At 38.4% G+C, this 19,201-nt stretch overlaps 3 protein-coding genes across 7 annotated transcripts in view; 2 read left to right on the top strand and 1 right to left on the bottom strand.

Annotated features, from left to right (window-relative positions):
• Window positions 1-26: 26 nt before the first annotated feature.
• Window positions 27-4,661, top strand: LOC113235459 (testis-specific serine/threonine-protein kinase 1-like). Of its 2 annotated transcripts, XM_026471153.1 has the most exons (6): window positions 1,789-1,913; window positions 2,774-2,855; window positions 3,191-3,301; window positions 3,377-4,154; window positions 4,230-4,417; window positions 4,525-4,661. In XM_026471153.1, exons 2-5 carry the CDS (start codon window positions 2,835-2,837, stop codon window positions 4,412-4,414), a joined length of 1,095 nt encoding a protein of 364 aa, XP_026326938.1. In that variant the 5' UTR covers window positions 1,789-1,913; window positions 2,774-2,834; the 3' UTR covers window positions 4,415-4,417; window positions 4,525-4,661. The 2 variants fall into 2 exon arrangements, with proteins under 2 accessions (XP_026326939.1, XP_026326938.1); XM_026471154.1 differs by lacking the exons at window positions 3,377-4,154; window positions 4,230-4,417; window positions 4,525-4,661 and adding exons at window positions 27-308; window positions 412-1,189 and having other exon boundaries at window positions 1,783-1,913.
• Window positions 4,662-4,737: 76 nt separating this feature from the next.
• On the top strand, window positions 4,738-7,549 carry LOC113235460 (testis-specific serine/threonine-protein kinase 6-like). Of its 2 annotated transcripts, none has more exons than XM_026471156.1 (5): window positions 4,738-5,011; window positions 5,086-5,670; window positions 5,773-5,932; window positions 6,493-6,621; window positions 7,064-7,549. In XM_026471156.1, the coding sequence occupies exons 1-5, from the start codon at window positions 4,907-4,909 to the stop codon at window positions 7,135-7,137; spliced, it is 1,053 nt and encodes a 350-aa protein (XP_026326941.1). In that variant the 5' UTR covers window positions 4,738-4,906; the 3' UTR covers window positions 7,138-7,549. The 2 variants fall into 2 exon arrangements, with proteins under 2 accessions (XP_026326941.1, XP_026326940.1); XM_026471155.1 differs by having other exon boundaries at window positions 4,739-5,011; window positions 5,086-5,694.
• A 1,551-nt stretch (window positions 7,550-9,100) lies between these two features.
• The window catches only part of LOC113235458 (liprin-beta-1), a 30,510-nt gene continuing 20,409 nt past the window's right edge, over window positions 9,101-19,201 (bottom strand). For 2 of the 3 annotated variants that reach the window (XM_026471152.1, XM_026471150.1), the window contains exons 7-13: window positions 17,884-18,106; window positions 16,529-16,739; window positions 14,698-14,880; window positions 14,305-14,416; window positions 13,643-13,739; window positions 11,908-12,024; window positions 9,101-9,449 (exon numbers count right to left, since the gene is read on the bottom strand). In XM_026471152.1, coding sequence (XP_026326937.1) covers window positions 9,375-9,449; window positions 11,908-12,024; window positions 13,643-13,739; window positions 14,305-14,416; window positions 14,698-14,880; window positions 16,529-16,739; window positions 17,884-18,106 — 1,018 coding nt within the window. In that variant the 3' untranslated portion in view covers window positions 9,101-9,374. The remainder of the gene's footprint in view (window positions 9,450-11,907; window positions 12,025-13,642; window positions 13,740-14,304; window positions 14,417-14,697; window positions 14,881-16,528; window positions 16,740-17,883; window positions 18,107-19,201) is intronic. The other variant, XM_026471151.1, reaches the window with a different exon arrangement.

Here is a 19,201-nt window from a genome sequence, read left to right as displayed (position 1 = left end):
TCAGCCTTGCTGTAATAACACTTTCCAAATTAAACCGGTTAAAAGTTATTCGAAATGTAACTCAAAATTTTAGTGTTACTTCCCATAAAAATAGTAAACATGCCTACTTTCCACTTGGTCATGTACAAATGGGCATTGATGCCACAGTTGGAGCTGAAGAAAGATACGACGGGTACTGAGTGCTCGATACTTGTCCCAATGTCTGTAGTATCATGACCGAAGTGAAAACATCCGAATCCGAAGAGAATACATTGAATTCAAAAGGATACAAATTGATCAAATTTCTTGGCGAGGGAGCCTATGCAAAAGTAACCTTTATTGATCTAATGTGTACTAAGTTTTATGGATGTGGAGAATTCTTTGGACTTTCTGTGTTAGGTATCTTTTCATGCACATTTTGCTCTCCGACAGGTATTTTTAACGGAGTATACAGCTGGTAGAGAAGACTCTAATAAATCTGTACTCGCGTGCAAGATCATCGAAACATCAAAGGCTCCTAAGGACTTTGTAGTTAAGTTCTTACCTCGCGAAATAGACGTTCTTATACGACTGAATCATCCACACATTATCCATGTGCACAGCATATTTCAAAGAAAAACTAAGTATTATATTTTTATGAGATACAGCGAGAATGGAGACCTTCTAGGATATGTTTTAAAGAACGGCTGCGTTTCCGAGAATCAATCGCGAGTGTGGACACGACAGTTGGCGCTGGGGCTGCAATATTTGCACGAACTGGAAATTACGCACCGTGACATCAAGTGCGAAAACGTGTTATTAACTGCTAATTATAATGTTAAATTGTCAGACTTCGGTTTTGCACGGGTGTGCGTAGACGACAACGACGAGCCTGTTCTAAGCGAGACTTACTGCGGATCGATGTCGTACGCTGCCCCAGAGATATTGCGAGGAAAGCCGTATTTGCCGAAGCCGTCTGACCTGTGGTCCCTGGGCGTGGTTTTGTTTGTGATGCTTAATAAGTCAATGCCATTCGATGACACTCGGATGCGTAAGTTGTACGAGCAGCAAATGGGCAAAAAGTACCGTTTCCGTTCACGGGTCGCTAGTATTCTTTCACTCGAGTGTAAAGCAGCTGTCAAGCATTTATTGGAACCCGACCCAGGATTACGCTACACAGCCACGCAACTCCTTAGTTCTGAATGGATTGCTATGGACAGTCGGTTAACTAGTAAGTATAACTATAGTACATATCGTTGGGGATAGTGCAAATCCGCGCATGTAGCATTGGGAAAAGGCGCGTAACTGCACTAAACCAAATTTTACAGGACTGGGTTTTAACGTTATTACTTTCTTATTTCAATGGCTACGACTTTCATTATTGCATAGTAAGTATTAATTTATGTTGGTTATGGACTGACAACAATAGATTCCAGTAAATCACGTTAATTTGGTTGCCACAACATTTACGCGGATTTGATTTGGCCGCAAAATTACCGAAATGGAAACTCATAATCCAATGCTAGTTACGCGTAATTGCACTATCCTCGACGATATGCTATTGTTCCGACAAGGGTATTACGTATCAGAGCGTAACTCGCGTAGTTAGAGACATTCGAACCACAATAAGGCTGAGAGATTTACAACTAATTTGTCTAAATTTACGCAGTAAACTTAGACAAATTAGTTTTGTATATAGGAAAAACTTCCTTAGCTCGCCATCTGTATTTAGTCGAAGTCAAATGTCGTTTTATAAATTTCAGCCTTAGTTTTACTAAAATTACACAGATGTAGGCGTGATTTGTTGAAACAATGACTTTTTAGCCCTTAACGCCGTGGAAGGCGCGGCGCTCAAACGAGCAAAAGAAGAACGAAGAAGACTTTCAGACTCCCACAAAAACGCACCTAAAAAGCGTGAAGGCGACATCTTCGATGGTCCTCGAAACTCGTACAGGGTAATTCAAATGTTTTTAACATCGCTTTCCGTTAAATGTATTTTAAAATCAATAATATTCTTTGAGCATGGAATCCAAGCGGAGATATACGCAGTCATTTTCCCGATGCGTATTGTTACAAAATGTTTCAAATATGTTTATTGTTTTCGAAAAAAGAGTGTTAACTACACCTCATTTCAACTGCAGGATAGAAGACTGTCAGAAAGCCACATTGTGAAGTCGGGATGAACTGAATTGTGATATCTCAGCTTGAATGCCGTCTAGAGTCAGAGTCCCTGAGTTCGATATTACCGTCGATAATGGATGTTGTGCATACGTTACGTTCATAAAACAAAAACTTACAATTCGTTATTGTATTAACCAGTAAAATATGTTAAAATCAACGTTAAACAATCAAAATTAACCATAACATTTTTTTTTCTAACACAATCGTGGATTTGTATGGATATGTATGTATTTATGAAAATAATATCGATTTTAATTAATCATATTAAGCCATTTCTATGAATACCTAAGGCTCAATTTATATTGCGGCGGAACGGAATGGAAGTGAATTTTTGTAACAATATGGTATGTAGCATAATGAACCTTATAGTCAATTGGGTAACGTACAAACTAGATACGAGCCAAAACTCACGTCACGCGTCTTCTGCTGAATTCTTGCACGCGGGAAGTGGCGTGAAGGCAGGCGCAGTATCCTCAAACGTGGACGAAATACTACAGCTTCAAAACGTGGTCGCTTGAATGCTCGAGCATTCCAGCGACGCGCAGGCGCCTTCTCGCGCATCGGGGCGAAATTGACGCTTCCATTCCATTCCGCCGCAATGTAAATTGAGCCTAATTGTGTCATATCTTCACAGGCAAGTGAAATGATAAAATCTCTAGCGAACATAACGGCTAAACAAAGAAACAGCTAAGTAGATGGAGGGGGGTAAAAGCAAGGTAAGGAAGCAGTGTTTCAATTGCACATTTTGACGTTAAGGCTCAACTCACACTGGCGCAAGAGTCGAAGCGTCGCGACGCGTCATGTTTTTCGCCTATAGCATATTCATCTCTATTTTCCCAATGTTAAGGTACAAATTTGTGTTATGTAAATATGGAGTCAAGAGTCGAGAGCGTTGTGAGGCGTCAGACGCCGACCACACTGTGATCCAGGCGCACTAATGCGAGCGTCGTCACGCGTCGGCAGGCGTTATAGTTGAAAAACAGGACGCGACGCGACGCTTCGACTTTGCGCCAGTGTCAGTTGAGGACACTACGGCGAATAATGTTTTCAGAGTCATCACCGCCTTGAAGAAGAATTAAAATTGTCCGGTTCTGAGCAACTAACTCTTGCAGCGCGTGGTTACAGGATCATAAAAAAAGTAAACGAGGGGTCGTATGCGAAGGTTGTACTTCTACTACTTCGTGTATTTATTTACAAGTATCGTAGCTGGGTTTATGACATTGCTTTCATGAAACAGGTGTACCTTGCCGAGTATAGAAACCCGAACAAAAATGACAAACTTTCCGTACTAGCGTGCAAAGTGATAGACACAAACACAGCGCCCAAAGATTTCGTTAAGAAGTTCCTTCCCAGAGAAATTGAGATGTTAATAAAACTCAGTCATCCACACTTAGTGCACACTCACAGTATTTTCCAGCGAAGATACAAATACTTCATCTTCATGAGGTACATGGAGCATGGAGACTTGCTGGAATATATTTTGCAAAAAGGCGCAGTGCAGGAAGACCAGGCTAGAATATGGACAAGGCAGTTGGCACTCGCCATCCAGTACATGCATGAGCTCGAAATAGCTCACAGGGACATCAAATGTGAGAACGTGCTTTTAACGGCTAACCAAAACGCCAAATTATCCGACTTCGGTTTCTCCAGATATTGTGTAGACAAGAAATTCCGTGACGTCCATAGTGAGACATTTTGCGGATCTTTATCTTACACCGCTCCAGAAATATTACAGGGCTCTCCTTACTATCCTAAACCCACAGACGTGTGGTCGCTAGGAATAGTATTATTTGTTATGTTAAACAGGGCCATGCCTTTTGAAGACAAGCACATCAAACAACTCTACCAAGCGCAGATTAACAGAAACTGGAAGTTCCGTTCGCGTTATGTGGACAGTCTCTCAGAAAGTTGCAAACTTTTAGTGACATTAATGCTGGAGCCCAACCACCAAAACAGAATAAAAATCGATCAAACTATAAACAGTGAATGGATTGCAATGGACTCCAGGTTGTTAGGTAAGAGAGTAAATATTTATTTACATTTGTTGTTTTTTATATTTATCTCCGTAACTATATGGATGAACATTTCAGAATGGACGCCACAAGAAACATTAGCGTGGCGAAAAGCGCGGGAAGAGAGGACTCAATTGCTAAAGCAAGTAGAGCATGTAGACCCAAAATCCAAAGAGAAAGTAAAGGAAAACGGTCTTCCAGAATCTTCCCTGGTGAAAAACAACTTGGAATTGACAAGGGCGGCGGGTTCCAGCTCCTCATAGCAGGTATTTAAATTCTTGTCATCTACAATTTAAATCTATAATTTTCAGTTGTGTCTGTCTGATCCACATATTTTTAATGACGTCTAATTAAAAATAATTATAATTTTCAGGTGTGTCTGTCTGATTCACATATTTTTAATGATGTCTTGCATAGACATAATTAAAAATGAGGTTAATAATTCGAACTGTTTACATACAAATTTTTCGTATTTAGCTACTGGCATAAAATTTGACAGTGCGGTGACAGGTTGTAAACAATATTTTAACAGATGATGTAGCTTAAAACTGAGTTTTGCTCAAGCAATTAAATTTATTTGAATCAAAGGGCCAGCTTTAAAAAAGTAAAGTGAAATAAATACATCGTAGATGCCAAACAACAAGATGCATTTACGATAACCACTCTACCACCGAAAATAATATGCGAATCCTTTTCCTTTACCACTATGCTACCGGCCCAAGAATGAAATAGTGCCATGTACTTAAGTTGTGCCAATGACCGATAAGCTTGATTTAACAGTAACTCATTCAGATATCGCAGTATTAGGAGAGAAAGGCTTTTTCTTGGAAAAGATCATTGGTGAAGGATCATACGCAAAGGTAAGAAGTTTGGGAAGCGCAATTTCTTTTTCGAATTACATTATGACCTTGAACGGACGCTATTACGGTTGCAGGTATATCGAACAAACCACCTTATCGACGAGACCCGGCGGACTGTCATGGCTTGCAAAGTGATAGACACAGCGCAAGCACCTCGAGACTATTTAACGAAGTTCTTGCCTCGCGAGCTTGACGTTCTTATCCGAATAAACCACCCTCACATTGTGCATGTTTCCAATATATTTCAACGACGTGCTAAATACTTCATTTTTCTACGCTTCGCTGAAAACGGTGACTTGTTAGACTTTTTGACACAAAATGGTGCTATACCTGAAAATCAGTCAAGGCTTTGGATGAGACAAATCATATCGGGTATTTACTACATACACACGCTTAACATAGCGCATAGAGACTTGAAATGCGAAAATATTTTGATAACAGCAAATTATAATGTGAAGATAACAGATTTTGGTTTCGCGAGGAACGTTCGACAGAGAGACAAGGATGTTTTGAGTGAGACATATTGTGGCTCATTGTCGTATGCTGCACCGGAGGTGTTAAAAGGTGTACCCTATTTGCCCAAATACGCTGACATGTGGTCCATCGGGATAATCTTGTACACGATGCTCAATAAAGCACTGCCGTTCAATGAAACATCGGTAAAGAGACTGTATGAAAAGCAGGTGACGAAGCGTATCATCAATCAGCTGTGTGTGGTTGTGATAGCACTTAGCAGCCTGATGTTTGGGTTGTTTGGGCAGGTGATGCGAAAATGGCGCTTCCGAACCGCCGTGGTGAACGAGCTGACGATGGAGTGCAAGCAACAGGTGACGTCACTTATGGAGCCGGAAGCGAAGGCGCGACCGACCGCTGGCGCTGTCTTCAACGGTACTTGGATCTCGATGGACAACCGACTTTGTAGTGAGTTCTTTATTGTTATTTACTTAAGGCTTGTTTTTCGTAGTTCCTCCTTCTATCACCTCTACAAACGCACCCCTCCTCAGCCCTCGCATGTCAGTGTCGATTAGTTGGCTCGGTATTCATAACGGAAGGATGCATTTGAGGTCTTGACGTTCAAACAGATAAATGATAAAAATTATAGAGGTGGCAAAATGCGATCCAGTCCCTGTAGCATGGCTACGCATGCGATAAAACTGAAATAAGCGCGCGCTATTTAGATAGCCAATAGACTATCATGCGTAACCATGCTACGGGGGCTGTTCTACACGAAATGTCACGTTCAGATTATAAAAATATCCTTTAGAAGAATAAAATATAGGAGGAGATAATTCAACATAGTGGTAATTTTTTAAATAGGTACAAATCAAGAATGTTTCGGTAAAGCGGCAACGGCAACGGCAGGACATATCTGAATAGGCCTCCTCCTTTCCTAGTTTTTATTATTTAAATTAGCTTTAATTATTTACGTAGTAATTTAAAAACCATTTCTTAACCCTTATACATATTATAATTCTGTTTAGAGATGACGTTTTTGGAAGAGTCCTTGATGAAACAGGCACAAGAAGAAGTACAAAAGAGAGAAAAAGAGTTTGACGAAGACACAGAAATTGAAAGAATAGCAGAACTACGCCGGAAAGGAAGAGGCAAAGGTATGACACGATCATTACTTATTTAAGAAGACAACAGTAATGCATATTTTCAAGTTACTAGAAATTTAATAGCAGTAGAGCTCCTTGTGAAAGAGTTCGTCCAGGAAAGTACACTGCCACTATTCTATTTTTGCCGCCAAGCATTAGGACTGCATACCGGTTTTGAAAGGTAAAGGTGCTAGTGGAATTATAGGCACATGGTAATTGTTAACTTTGTCTCAGGGTGAAAATGTCCTTCAGATCTTGACGATTTAAAGCTCCGAGTGGCACTGCAACTGCGATAGACAGACGTGTCGCTTACCACCAGACGCACGACTTGATATAATGTTACCGTTACTTAATATAATGTAATAAAAAAAGAAACTTAAATCACAGTCACCCTACTGTATAAGGTTCCTTTGTCTTCTTTGAATTTGCGTTAATAACTTTCTTTTTTTTACAGAGGGCCTAAAAGTACTAAAAAGCTTTGACGGAGGAAACATCCCCAAATCCCACCAACTGTTTGAAACGGAATAAAATATAGAAAAACGCAATTATGTTCAATTCAAGTGTTTATTAACAAATCATATTTTATGGTTTTAAGTTATTGTAAAAACTATTTAATACATTATAGTATAAAATGACTTGTCTGTGAAGTGAATACCTTCTCTAATGTAATCGATAGCATTATAAAGCTATGGAAGACGGGGACTTACAGGGTTTACATTATTTTGGCACAACGTGATAGGAACAGAATGGGTCACTCTAATGTATGGCGTATTGCGACGGGCGTAAAATGTCCTACAAAATGTAATGGATCACTCACGCCTGTACACACGCGACTATTAGGCTCAAGTTACACGATCGACGTTTTCGAACTTTATTCATCTAGCTTTAAAATGGCGTCGTTGTGTTCACGTGTACAGGTGCGGGTGAGTTGTCCAAAACTTACATCTGATTTAAGCTATCAAAATCTACAGAATAAATTTACACTGAAACATGACTTTTATTATTAAGTTAAATAACATAGACCTCGCCTAGGTAGATATAGACCGATCCACTACAGTGACTCTAAAGTTTGCTTAATTAATAACAATCAAACTCTGATATAATCAACACGTGTATCAGGCACCTTATTACAAAATTGATATATTACCAGAGATGGGAAAGCGCCCGGATTTTAACCCCGCGCGTTGGTAACGCAGTGTTGAAACTGTGTTAAAACCCATTAGAGACCGAAGTTGAAGGCAAAAACTATTCACAATTGTAGTAAATAAAGTTTTGTTTAAATTGCTTTCTGATCAAGAAGATTCGATTTGCTTTTCTATTAAATCGATTCGTTTGAAAATGGCATTAGAATAAATCGATACAAAAAATTGTGCACTTGAATCGATCTTCATAAAAATCTAATCGTAATCACACATCACACACATTTACTCTCACATCCTTAATAGTGAGAATACACAGGATTGCAAGGTGAGGACTGTGTGGAGTTGCTTCTTTTTCGTCTAAAAAAGATTTATTACATTGAAATTTATAATAAGTATATAAAATTAAGTATACCAAATTCCGTTTCTGCTCACAATTTTGGGCAGAAATGTTGATTGGGTTTTAACTCACTGCCTATCTCTGTATATTACTTAAAACTAGAATATTGTTGCAGCGTTTGGAAGTAAGACCAGTTTAATATTGTCTATTTTCAGTCATTTCCTATATAGCTACTACATCCATAGAAAGGTTCTAAGTACTGCATGAAAAATTTGGTAAAAACTGCATATATTTTTCTTTAGAAATACAAATAATTATAATGTTCAATACTGTCTGCATTTTGTACGTCATGCGTAGTTTCTTACATTTTCTGACTTGACTGAAATATGTAGGTTATATTTCAGAATACTTATGTTGGAATGTCTATTGCTCGCTTAGGTATGTTGTTATACAAAAAATACACAATTAAATGATTACCTATTATACAAGCACTCGAGTATCAATCATACATGCACAAAGTTAAATATACGCTCTACGTAGTATAAATTATATAATTTAGTTATATCTTTTATCTTTCTTCAAACAAACTTACTCTTTTTAGATCTAATAAATTAAAAACTAAAACCAATTAACTCTCTTGACAAATATTTGGCAGTCAAAGTGATTATAATTAATTAGTCAATATTAAATAATCTCACACTTTTCAATAACAATGCCTTGGACTATTCGCGTGAGCTTTTTAATCAACATTTTTTGTGCTGTTTATTTTAGCACCAACCGACAATTGATTGCGTATACGGTACGTGTTAAAACGTCCAAATTAGCATTATATGTTTAACATTTTCACTGCCGTGGTCGTTGTACCGACGCATTCGACAACACTACAGCACGTGACAACTGCTCGACTTACAAAAAATGTATCCGTTGTCGATATTTTGGTAAAGCATCTTACACATAAAACGTCAACTTTTAGTTGCGATTATTATTATTTATTTATTTGTAAAAATACTAAGATGGAGATGTGTAGTCAGGTTCATATACATAACCTGTAATTGATTCGTACCATTATTTAAAAGTGACTATACTGTAATCGTATATATTTTCATGGGTTTCTATAGAGTAACAGCGCCAACCACTTACGACAGGTATGCAATATAAAATCAACCTCTGAACAACGAATACGCTGTATGCACGTAAATACCACACACAGTTGGCAGTTCAGTGCCCTCGTCCAGTCACACGACAGTCTCTGCGCCGCACAGCGATAGCGGGCGCGGGAGCGGGCGTTAGTGCGCGCGCGCATCGTCACGCGGGGGACAGACACCCGACGCGACTCCGCCCGCTGATTTTACTTTCATCGTCTGCAACAAACCCGTCTTTCACGCCACTGCTTTTTACGAAGAACAATGCTTAAGACCATTTTGCTAATTGGACCTTAAGGTGATTATATTGTATGCGACGTATTCCTATTGTAATGTTCGTATTTCAATAGCCTTACGAGGAACGGCAGACGTATGGCCGGATATATTTACAAAAAAAAATGTTTTCTCGGTCCCAATAATGAATAATTGAGGATATAATTAGCAAAAAAGTCTTGAAGATTGAATTGTAATTGGAAATAAAGAGTATTGCGAAAAAAAAACAAGGGAATAAAACCAACCTGGTACTGTGCGGTCCAGAATCAAGCTTTAAAATTTTGCATTCATTTGTTCTCTTAAGAAAAGTCGAAACCACTCCAAATAAAACCCCGTCGTTAAATTTGTTAATATTTTACACAAACACCAGACATTTTTATACAGTGTGCATTTCCAACAAAAATATTGTGACGCAAAGTGCATAAAATAAATAATTCAACCAGAAAACAGAGCACCACGAACTAATTACAAAATTCTTTAAATAGATAATAAATAAATAATATTGTAAATAAATAAAATAGCTGTTTTGTATACGACCAAACTTTCGTTATGTAATCCTTACTGAGAAACAAATCAACAAAATTAATCGTAAAACAGTGGAATTAAGTTTACTGTTCGCTTCGTTAAGAATGTAAATCGTGAGATATTATTATACCTTATATCTCACAGGTGTGAAACGAATTGAGCACAGGGTACACCTGCTTCATACCTGTATAATACGTTGATAAGGAAAGTGTTAAGTCTGTAAATAGTTAAAATTAGACTATATAAACTGTATTTCATTGTAAACTAAGCTCCCGTAAGATTGTAAATAATAATAACAATAGTTAGCCTATAATAAAGTCCCACTGTTGGTCACAGGGCTCCTCTCATAATGAGAGGGCTTGTACTGTAGTTCCCACGCGGGCCCAATGGGGACTGGGAACTGTCTGAATAGCTTCGACTGTCCGTATATGAGGCACTGTTATGAATTGCATGTTTTCAGCAGAGGCTATTGTGTATAATTTTGTACTCTGCTAATATAAGTATTAAGTGTTTTACTAACAAATAATATAAGTTAATATCACTCTATTATTATTATTTGCAGAGATGTGTGCAGGTTTCCTCGCGATGTGAAATGCTCATGTGAAATTTCAAATTAAATTTCGTACAAAAATTCCGAAAAATTCAAGATGTCCAAGACCGGATTCGAGGCCACGACTCTCTGTTTGAAATTCATTAGTAGAAAATGAGCTGATGGCCATGACATTGGGGCTTGTTCAGAGCAATAATTTTTTTTATAAGGTTCTTATTAAACAATGAAATTGGCGTTTGTTACACGTAGCCAGTACGAGAAAGCTATTTTCAAATAAGGTTGTTTTGTTGTTTATTTATTTATTTAATATTGATCTGTGGGTGCAATGAAGTAAACGATATTCGTACAGAAGGAAATCAACGATTTTTGCTTCTAGAGGATTGTTTAAAAAACCTGGGGCGTATCAGGACCCCGATTCAGAACTCTTCCATATTTTAAGCGAATCATTCGATTGGATATCGTTCTCGAATCGAAGGGCGCTTTCCGAGCTATTCAGAACATTCGAGTTAAAACGTTCGATTCAGATACGATATCGTTATCCAATAGCGTTTACGGAGTTACTCGGTGGAATAAGATTATAAGAAAAACGAAAATCCTTTTATATACATTTTTAAGACTAAGGTCTAAAATATAGGAATGCATTAGTCTTGCATTAAAATAAATTAATAAAATTGAACAAAATCTAGACTTTATTAAAATAATAAGAGATTTCCATATTAATTCTTGCTTTGTAAACAATAGGACGTTCGATAACTATGTTATGAATAACGTTTGTAGCCTTTGCCGGTCGAGAAGTTCGAGTAATCGAATGGGTGTGACGTCATTTTGGTTCGGTTTCGAATACAACAGTTCGTTCCATTCGGGTGTTGTGAATAAAAATTAAAAGAAATCGTACGATATCAATTCGAATCGGTCGACAACTGAGTTATCGTAAGATTCTGAATCGACCCCCTGACCCGCAAAGCTGAAGAATTATATACTCGCTCAAGGTACCACGTGATTATTTGTTTTGTATGAGTAGGTAAATTTGAACTTTATTTTTATTATTATTCGAGTGTATTATTTATAATTGCCATCTATAATGTCAGTGGCTACTCCCTGTTTTTTTATCATGATTAGAAATAAGACCTATTACGGTTCTTGTCACTGATTTGAATCAATAAATAGCCTAGTGAAGTTCGAAACAGGGTCACATATCTAAAATTCGTAAAAAGTTTGTCAATCATTCAATGGATAAGCAAAAAGATTATCTGGATTCTCTAATATCTAAGAAAACAGACTGATCGTATACACAGCTTAAAGATTAGTGTTGTTAGTAAGGCGACTTACGGGCGATGTGGGAATGTCACCTGAGCCGTCGTCGTGCAGCGGGCACACCAGGTCACCCAAGTCCAGGTCGTCTTTGCTCTTCTTTCGCTTCAGCGAGAACTGACTCTTCTTTGGTACCTGTATACACATTTCATTGAATGATTTTGTATCAACACGTGTTTGGGTGTAATTTGCCGTTACCGCAAATTTTACATTATATACCTATGTGTGTATCCATGGCACCCGCGATACAAGGTTTCCCTAATGCGGCGCCATGAGTGTGTGCGTTATTATTATTAATTTCTTTATTTTTCTCAGCCTGTTGTGAAATAAATGAAGCATGGCGTGTATTTATGTGGAGGGTGTGCAATAAGAGCCCACTTCATCCTCTTCAATCTACATGAACTTTCTGACAATGCGGCATGTAATAAATCACAGCTTTTGTTATTATTATTATTATTTCTTGTATGTACTCGACTGATGGTCGGATATTTGGAACCAGGTACGGGCCAAGCCAAGTATTCTGGGGTATTGTGAGGGGATGTGAGTGAGTGGCGATTTTATGCGGAGTTTGTTGAATCAGGTGTATTTAAGAAACGGCGGACTATCGAGCACGTGTCTAGTAGAATTGACTTTTGTAGAGGTATGTAGGTTTTAGGGTGCAGATCTATCATTTTTAAGGCGGCATTTTTAAGGCCATATATTTATACGTCAAAGTTTATACGTCAAAGCTCATGATCAACATTTGAACAACATTGCAAGGAAAAAACTGACCAATTATATTACATATTAAAAATGAAAGTACGTAGTAATACAAGTAAGTAAGTGAAGGGTATAAGACGCGCTGGACGAAGAAAGAAATCGTGGCTGCGGAATATCCGGGAGTGGGCCGGCATTGCCTTCGTCGAACAGCTTTCCCGTTAGCTGCTCATAGAGACAAATACAGAAAGCTAATGGCCAACCTTCACGATTGAAGAGGCACTCTACGAAGGAGAAGATTAAAAAGGAATAAATTGATATTTACGCCCATTTACATAATATAAACTACTTCCAGGCCTTTAAGGAAATTAATATTCTTACACTAGCATCACGATGCATTTATGAAAATGTAATTTATGTTAAGAGGAATTATGATTTCTTTATGAAAAATAGTGACAGTCATAACATTAATACGAGGAATAAAAATAAACTTGCTGTTTATATTTGATAGTCGTCCTTGATAGTCGTCGTCACAAAGTCACAAATTCATTTAAGGGGCAATGTATACGCTTCTATAACAAGGATTCCCCCGGTAGTAACCCGGTTAGCTCATGAAGGTAGTCTCGATCTCTGACGTTTCAAATATATATACGATTACGATCAAATATATATCGTATATATTGTAAATGTTGAATGTGTACAAATGTTATTCACAAAGAGCAACCCCTAGACTTTCTTGCTCATTCTCCTCATGGGAAGCTGCCTTACAAATGAGCAGTAGACTTTAACCAGTATGATGATTTCTAGTGTAATTGCTGTTTACCTACGAAATAAAAATTATTTTGATTTCGATTTTTCATTGTGATTTTGTCATCTGAATATAAGACGGGATTTTGACCTGTTTCAGGGTTACGTTCTGTACTATGGAGATTAGCCGTCATCTCGGGTTATAGGTCCATGGTTTTGGGTAACTATATGAGAAAAGCAAAGGTTTGTATTCACTACGTCATCTTTAATACCCCATCGCTCTAGTGTTGTAATATTCTGACTAAAATACCTTATATTTGGTGGTAGCTGTGAGAGGCTGGTAGCCGAGTGTTTGTTCTGCATTGCGTTTCTGCTGTATAATTTCTCTACCGAGTAAGTCGTTGAACCTGTAATTATTATTAAACGGTTTGAATGGTTCACTGTTGATGTATATAAAGTCAATCTGAAGATACCAATGTGAGATTTTAGTTAATAAAGACAATTGTCACAATACAATACCCATTTCTTTATTGTACACCAAAATTACGACCTATGGAGCGAGCAATGCTCGGCATTTCTCTACGTGATCGAATCAGAAATGAGGAGATCCCTAGAAGGACTAAAGTCACCAACGTAGCTCATAGGATTAGTAAATTGAAGTGGCAGTGGGCAAGGCACATAGCTCGTAGAACTGACGGCCTTCGGGCCAGAAAGGTTCTCGAATGGAGACTACGAACCGGAAGGCGTTCATTGGGACGGCCCCCTACTAGATGGACGGATGGCCTGTTAAGGGCGGTGGGTAACCGATAGATGCACGTCGCGTCCGGTCGGCTGGTCTGGAAATCTTTGGGGAAGGTCAATGTTCAGCAATAGACGTCTTCCGGCTAATACGATGATGATACCAAAATTAAAAAATTAAGCAGTGGTACCAGGGAACCCCTTTGATAAGGCGTTTGCCTTAGTGAGTGATACCTCTGTGTAAGATGTCGTCTGAGTAAAGTCTTGTTTGCAGGAATGTTGAGCAGCACGGCAAGCAGTTCGGCGTTGAAACGCGGCTCTAGGAGCATCAAACCGCCATGTACACCTGCAAAACCATGATAGAATTAAAATTTTTGTTTTTCTTTTTGTTGTGTCGTTATACGAGTCAGAGGGTCTAATCACTATCTACGTCCGAAACAATTAGCGCCCAGTTACACGAGGAGGCGCAAGATTACGCGCGGCCGCCGCGCGGCTACCGCCCAGTTACCACGCCTTCGTGTACATTAATGGCAAATCTGAATTCTATTTACTCGTACTAGGCAACAACATTGCCTAATTATGGACAGTTACATACACTGCTTTATCTATACCAGAGAACAAACTTACCAGCTCCTCTGAGGTTGGGCGCGTACTCGGCCAGGTCGATCTCCTTGAGCCATTGCATGACGCGGTGCGAGGACCAGCGCACCAACTCGTCCCTCTGGGCGCCCTCCCCGCCGCCCTCGCCCTCGGGGGCTCGCCGCACCATCGTATCCGGGTTAAACTTGTTCTCGCGCAGCACTTGGATGCCTGCAACCGGTGGTACTCCTATTAGTCTAATTAATTATTACATATTACGTACAATGATAGGAATAATTCTAGGGTCGACAGACTACAAGCACATAAGTCAAATTCATTTGTTTCAACTTAAATTCTAATGGCGTATTTTTCAACCTCATCATTGAGTGTGCGGATAAAGGACGAAACCACGATGAGGTATTACCGACGAAACCATTTTCTTTTTGTAAATAGAACTATCGTTAATTAAATTTTTATTGAATCCGGTCGGATCCGACCGTATCGAAGGAATTTTTTCTGAGCATTTTTTCTGAGTGTTCGATCTTTGTATTAATAATTATAACAAACTAGTGGAGTAATTTCACAAAAAATAATTGAATATCAATTCAATAAAAATTTAATTAATACAGTGAATAGCGACATCTCTCGCCAGGAGTGGTAGCTGTAAAGGTACTAACTGGGTGATAAATCTGTCATAGATTTCTCGTAGATGGCGCTACGACTAAATAGTCGTTGAAAGACCAAGTACAAAGACACGACAAGCACATAGAAAAATTCGTGAGGACCGTTGGTTCGTTCCGTGGCTTAGTTGGTATAGCGTCTGGCACGGTATGCAAGTACTATCGTTATTATGAATAATAATAAAAAATAATCCTCTCATAAAACATGTGGTATTATTAAAATTTAATAATATAATAAAAATAAAGGCGCACACACACGAGAGAAATGAATGTAGGCCATACAAATATTTCTCTCGGCCCGGAAATCGAACCCGGGACCTCTGCGTGGTAACCGTTCAACCACGGAGGCAGTTACAATACAATTATAATAAAATACTTTACAAGTTCATGGTTTATTATTATTGTCTTAAGGTCAATTTGCTCAAGGTTGTTTCAAGTATTTTGACGACTTTGGTGGCTCAGATATTAACATTGTGGCCGATGAACTTTTCTTAATTGGTCATAGTCAGAGTGTTCTGGGTACACGGAATTTCCGATTTAGAGACCAGCCGTAGCATGGCAGTATATCATATGCAATATATCCCCGAGACATATTTATTTCAGTTGATAAAGCTATGTTACCATTATTAAAATTTATTTATTTTTCTGCGAATACTGAATCGGTAAGATACCGCACTAGAATCATTCGTTCTTTTGTTTATTTGGTGATTAACAATTTTTACCGTGATAAAATTCCTGTGCAGAACTGTCAAAATATTTTAAAATAGACTGTGACCTTGCGGCCATGTTTAGCACAGCTATATTACTTTGCAGTCATTGGTCGAGGTGCTCGCGATGCGACAAAAAAGGGTAACATTAAAATGGCTGTTTTATCACTCGGATTTGACAGCCAAATGTGGATATACTCGGATATCGCGGCGACATACTACCGAGACAGGTATTATTATTAATTTCGAATGTACAAAACGATTTGGGACATAACGGAGCGTCTACCTGATTATAATTTACGTGTATTAGCAATGTTAAAAGGTGTGGTGCTGTCCGCTGAGTAAAACGTGGCTAAGTGAGAAAATATTTTTTTGAGATATCATAAAAAACCATAATCCAGTTTTAGAATATTATAATTGTTTAATGATATTTGTCACATAGCCACGTTTGAGTTAGTGGACAGCAGTGTGGGTTAAGCTGAGACAGATCACCTCGCCGGACCGACAACGCCTGCAGAGCCAGCGTGACCCGCAGGCACGTGTGCAGCTCCGTGTGCGAGAGGCGGTGCAGCGTGCGCCCGTCCAGCGCCGCCTCGGCCGCCGCCGACCGGTGCCCGCACAGGCCCACGTCCTCCAGCCAGCGCAGCGTCCACGCGCCGTCCAGCTGCCCGGCCGCTGTCAGCAGCGGGTCGCCGTGCCCGCCCTGCACCATTCCTTTGGTCAGTGTTCAGTAGCAACAACCCTCGCTAACTTCATTTGACATTTACCATGAGTTTTTCGATGAACGAAAACGTCCTGATGGAACCTGCACGTCGAAGAAGGTTCACAAACTTCGGAATACGTGTGAAGTCACCAACCCGCATTGGGCCAGCGTAGCTGACTATGCCGTAAACCCTCGTTTGAAAGGAGACCCGTGCCCAGCAGTGGGACGTGTAAATGGGTTGATGATGATGATGATTTAAGTATAATAATATAATAATTTTGACAGAATGTTTTATTTTATAGTATTACTTTGTAGTATTTCCAAATATTTTAACAATTTTTTAATAACAAATAAATTTATTTTCTTGAGTTTTATGTACCGTTATTAATTCATAAAATAAAATTATACACCGTTTGACAATTTGACAATGTGACACTTTATTTTATTTCATTTTAAATTCCTTTTATTAAATTTATTATTTTTGACAATACTAATACAAAATAATTACAATTTATACATACATATATAATTGATAAATCTGCCATAGCATATATAATTGATAAGTAATTGATAATTGTGAAATAAATACATGTACATAAATTAGTTGTTAATTTTAAAATAAATAGTAAAGATAATCGTACCATAAAAATACAAACATACACGGGATATTCAAGACCCCGAACAATAAATATCGGGGGGTGGAAGGAGGGACAAAAAAAAAACGGCGAAGGGAAACGTCTATATAAGGGAAATGAAACTGCACGTCGAAGGTCCACAACCCTTGGACAACGTCTAAATCTTCAACCTGGTTTGGCAAAACTATGGCCTGACAGTTACCCAGCAGTGGGACGTATAATGGGTTGGTGATGACAAAATGATTTTAACAAAATACAAGGTATAATACAGTTTTATTAAAGTAAACGCACTTGCTCTACTTAAATCGAGTAAATGCAATAGGGTGAGTATATTGTTGTGAGTGTGTCCAATTGGTCTACTAGTATTTGCATGAACTTTTGACAATTCGGCGTGTATTTAAAATTACAGTTTTTTGTAGGATTAACGTAAAGTTTTTAAAATGTTGTTTGAGGTAACGGAGATGAATATAGCCTTTTGTGGGAAGGCTATTATTATTGCTATGACTTACTAATAGATCAGTAAGGGCGAGCACGATTTTCTTCTTATGCATCGGGTGTTTAATACAGAGCTCCTTCTCGATTTGCTGATGCGAAGCGGCCGCGATGACGCCCCGTGCGTCGGGCGTCGCATTGAGCCACGTGCGCGCCGGTGGCACGTACACGTCCAGCCCGAGGCTGTCCAACCAGCCGCAGGTGGTTTCGCAATCCCATTGCCGCACGTCGATTGTTTGCCTGCAGTTTAAATCATTCCCATAGGATCACCGCCTTCGAGTCTCGTGGTCGCACTGACTAGATCCACCAGTCGATTGAGATTGTATTGTAGCGTTATTTATTTATTTCCGTTACAATCGTGATTGCGTAGGAAGAAAAAATAATAGCCAAATACAAATAAGAGACCGAATACAATATTACCAAGTCGTTAATTAAAACAAAAATAACTATAATAATGAATAAATACACTAAATAAAAACATTTGAAACGGCTGACCCCGTAGAAGATAAAACAACATTGACAAATTCTTAAAATAATAAACAACATTTCGAGTTCTTAAGTTTTCGCGATTGTTACACACATAGGAAATGAAACTATTTTTCCGGATTTAAATCGCGTATATTTGTTTTTTCAAACAAACCGACGTTTCGGGCCCTTTACAGGTCCCATGGTCACGGTTGACTGAGGTGGTACAGTCTTCAACCAGTTATGTCCAATATTAATGCAAACCACCCTATTTTTTCACTATAGTTACAATAGTTATTAATTAAATACCTTATTTTTAATTTTACAAAGAAAACATTCCAATTTAGGCTACATTAAGTTTTACAAATTATTTTATTGAATGAATTTTTATTAAGTTTAATTTATTATTAATAGAAATTAGAATAAACTAAAACATATTAATTAGTACTGCAGTCTTATGTCTGTTTGGGATTTTTCATGAGAGGAAATACTGGATCCCAAACTGGTGGTACGGAGAAATCATCTTCCCTGTTGAAATTAGGATGTTTTTTAATTTCAATGGCCTCTCGCAGCATCCTGGGCAGATAACGGACTTCTTTTGCAAGGACCTGGGGTTTGTCAAACTTCATTGAATTTGTAGGTTTATCCATGACATGCTCGCAGACTGCAGACTTGTTTACGCGTCGGTGTTTGACATCAGCTATATGTTCTTTGACGCGGGTACAAATACTTCGCTTTGTTTGTCCAATATAAGAGAGACCGAGAAAACAAATATACGCGATTTAAATCCGGAAAAATAGTTTCATTTCCTAAATAAACAACATTGTTTTCCTCAACAAAAGTTACATAGAATCGGTAATAGTGTGGATC

The sequence above is a fragment of the Hyposmocoma kahamanoa genome, unplaced genomic scaffold, assembly GCF_003589595.1.
Source record: "Hyposmocoma kahamanoa isolate Upper Pololo Valley unplaced genomic scaffold, ASM358959v1 87, whole genome shotgun sequence".
Classification (NCBI taxonomy): Eukaryota; Metazoa; Arthropoda; class Insecta; order Lepidoptera; family Cosmopterigidae; genus Hyposmocoma; species Hyposmocoma kahamanoa.
This window is presented reverse-complemented; position numbering and strand designations above follow the sequence as displayed.

Bases quoted from the DNA above. Each gene is read 5' to 3' on its own strand.
- LOC113235459 (XM_026471153.1), top strand. From the start codon at position 2,835: ATGGAGGGGGGTAAAAGCAAG. The intron at 3,302-3,376 runs GTTGTACTTCTA...TTCATGAAACAG, and splicing joins ACGAGGGGTCGTATGCGAAG to GTGTACCTTGCCGAGTATAG. The intron at 4,155-4,229 runs GTAAGAGAGTAA...TGAACATTTCAG, and splicing joins AATGGACTCCAGGTTGTTAG to AATGGACGCCACAAGAAACA.
- LOC113235460 (XM_026471155.1), top strand. From the start codon at position 4,907: ATGACCGATAAGCTTGATTTAACAGTAACTCATTCAGATATCGCAGTA. The intron at 5,933-6,492 runs GTGAGTTCTTTA...AATTCTGTTTAG, and splicing joins GATGGACAACCGACTTTGTA to AGATGACGTTTTTGGAAGAG. The intron at 6,622-7,063 runs GTATGACACGAT...TTTTTTTTACAG, and splicing joins CCGGAAAGGAAGAGGCAAAG to AGGGCCTAAAAGTACTAAAA.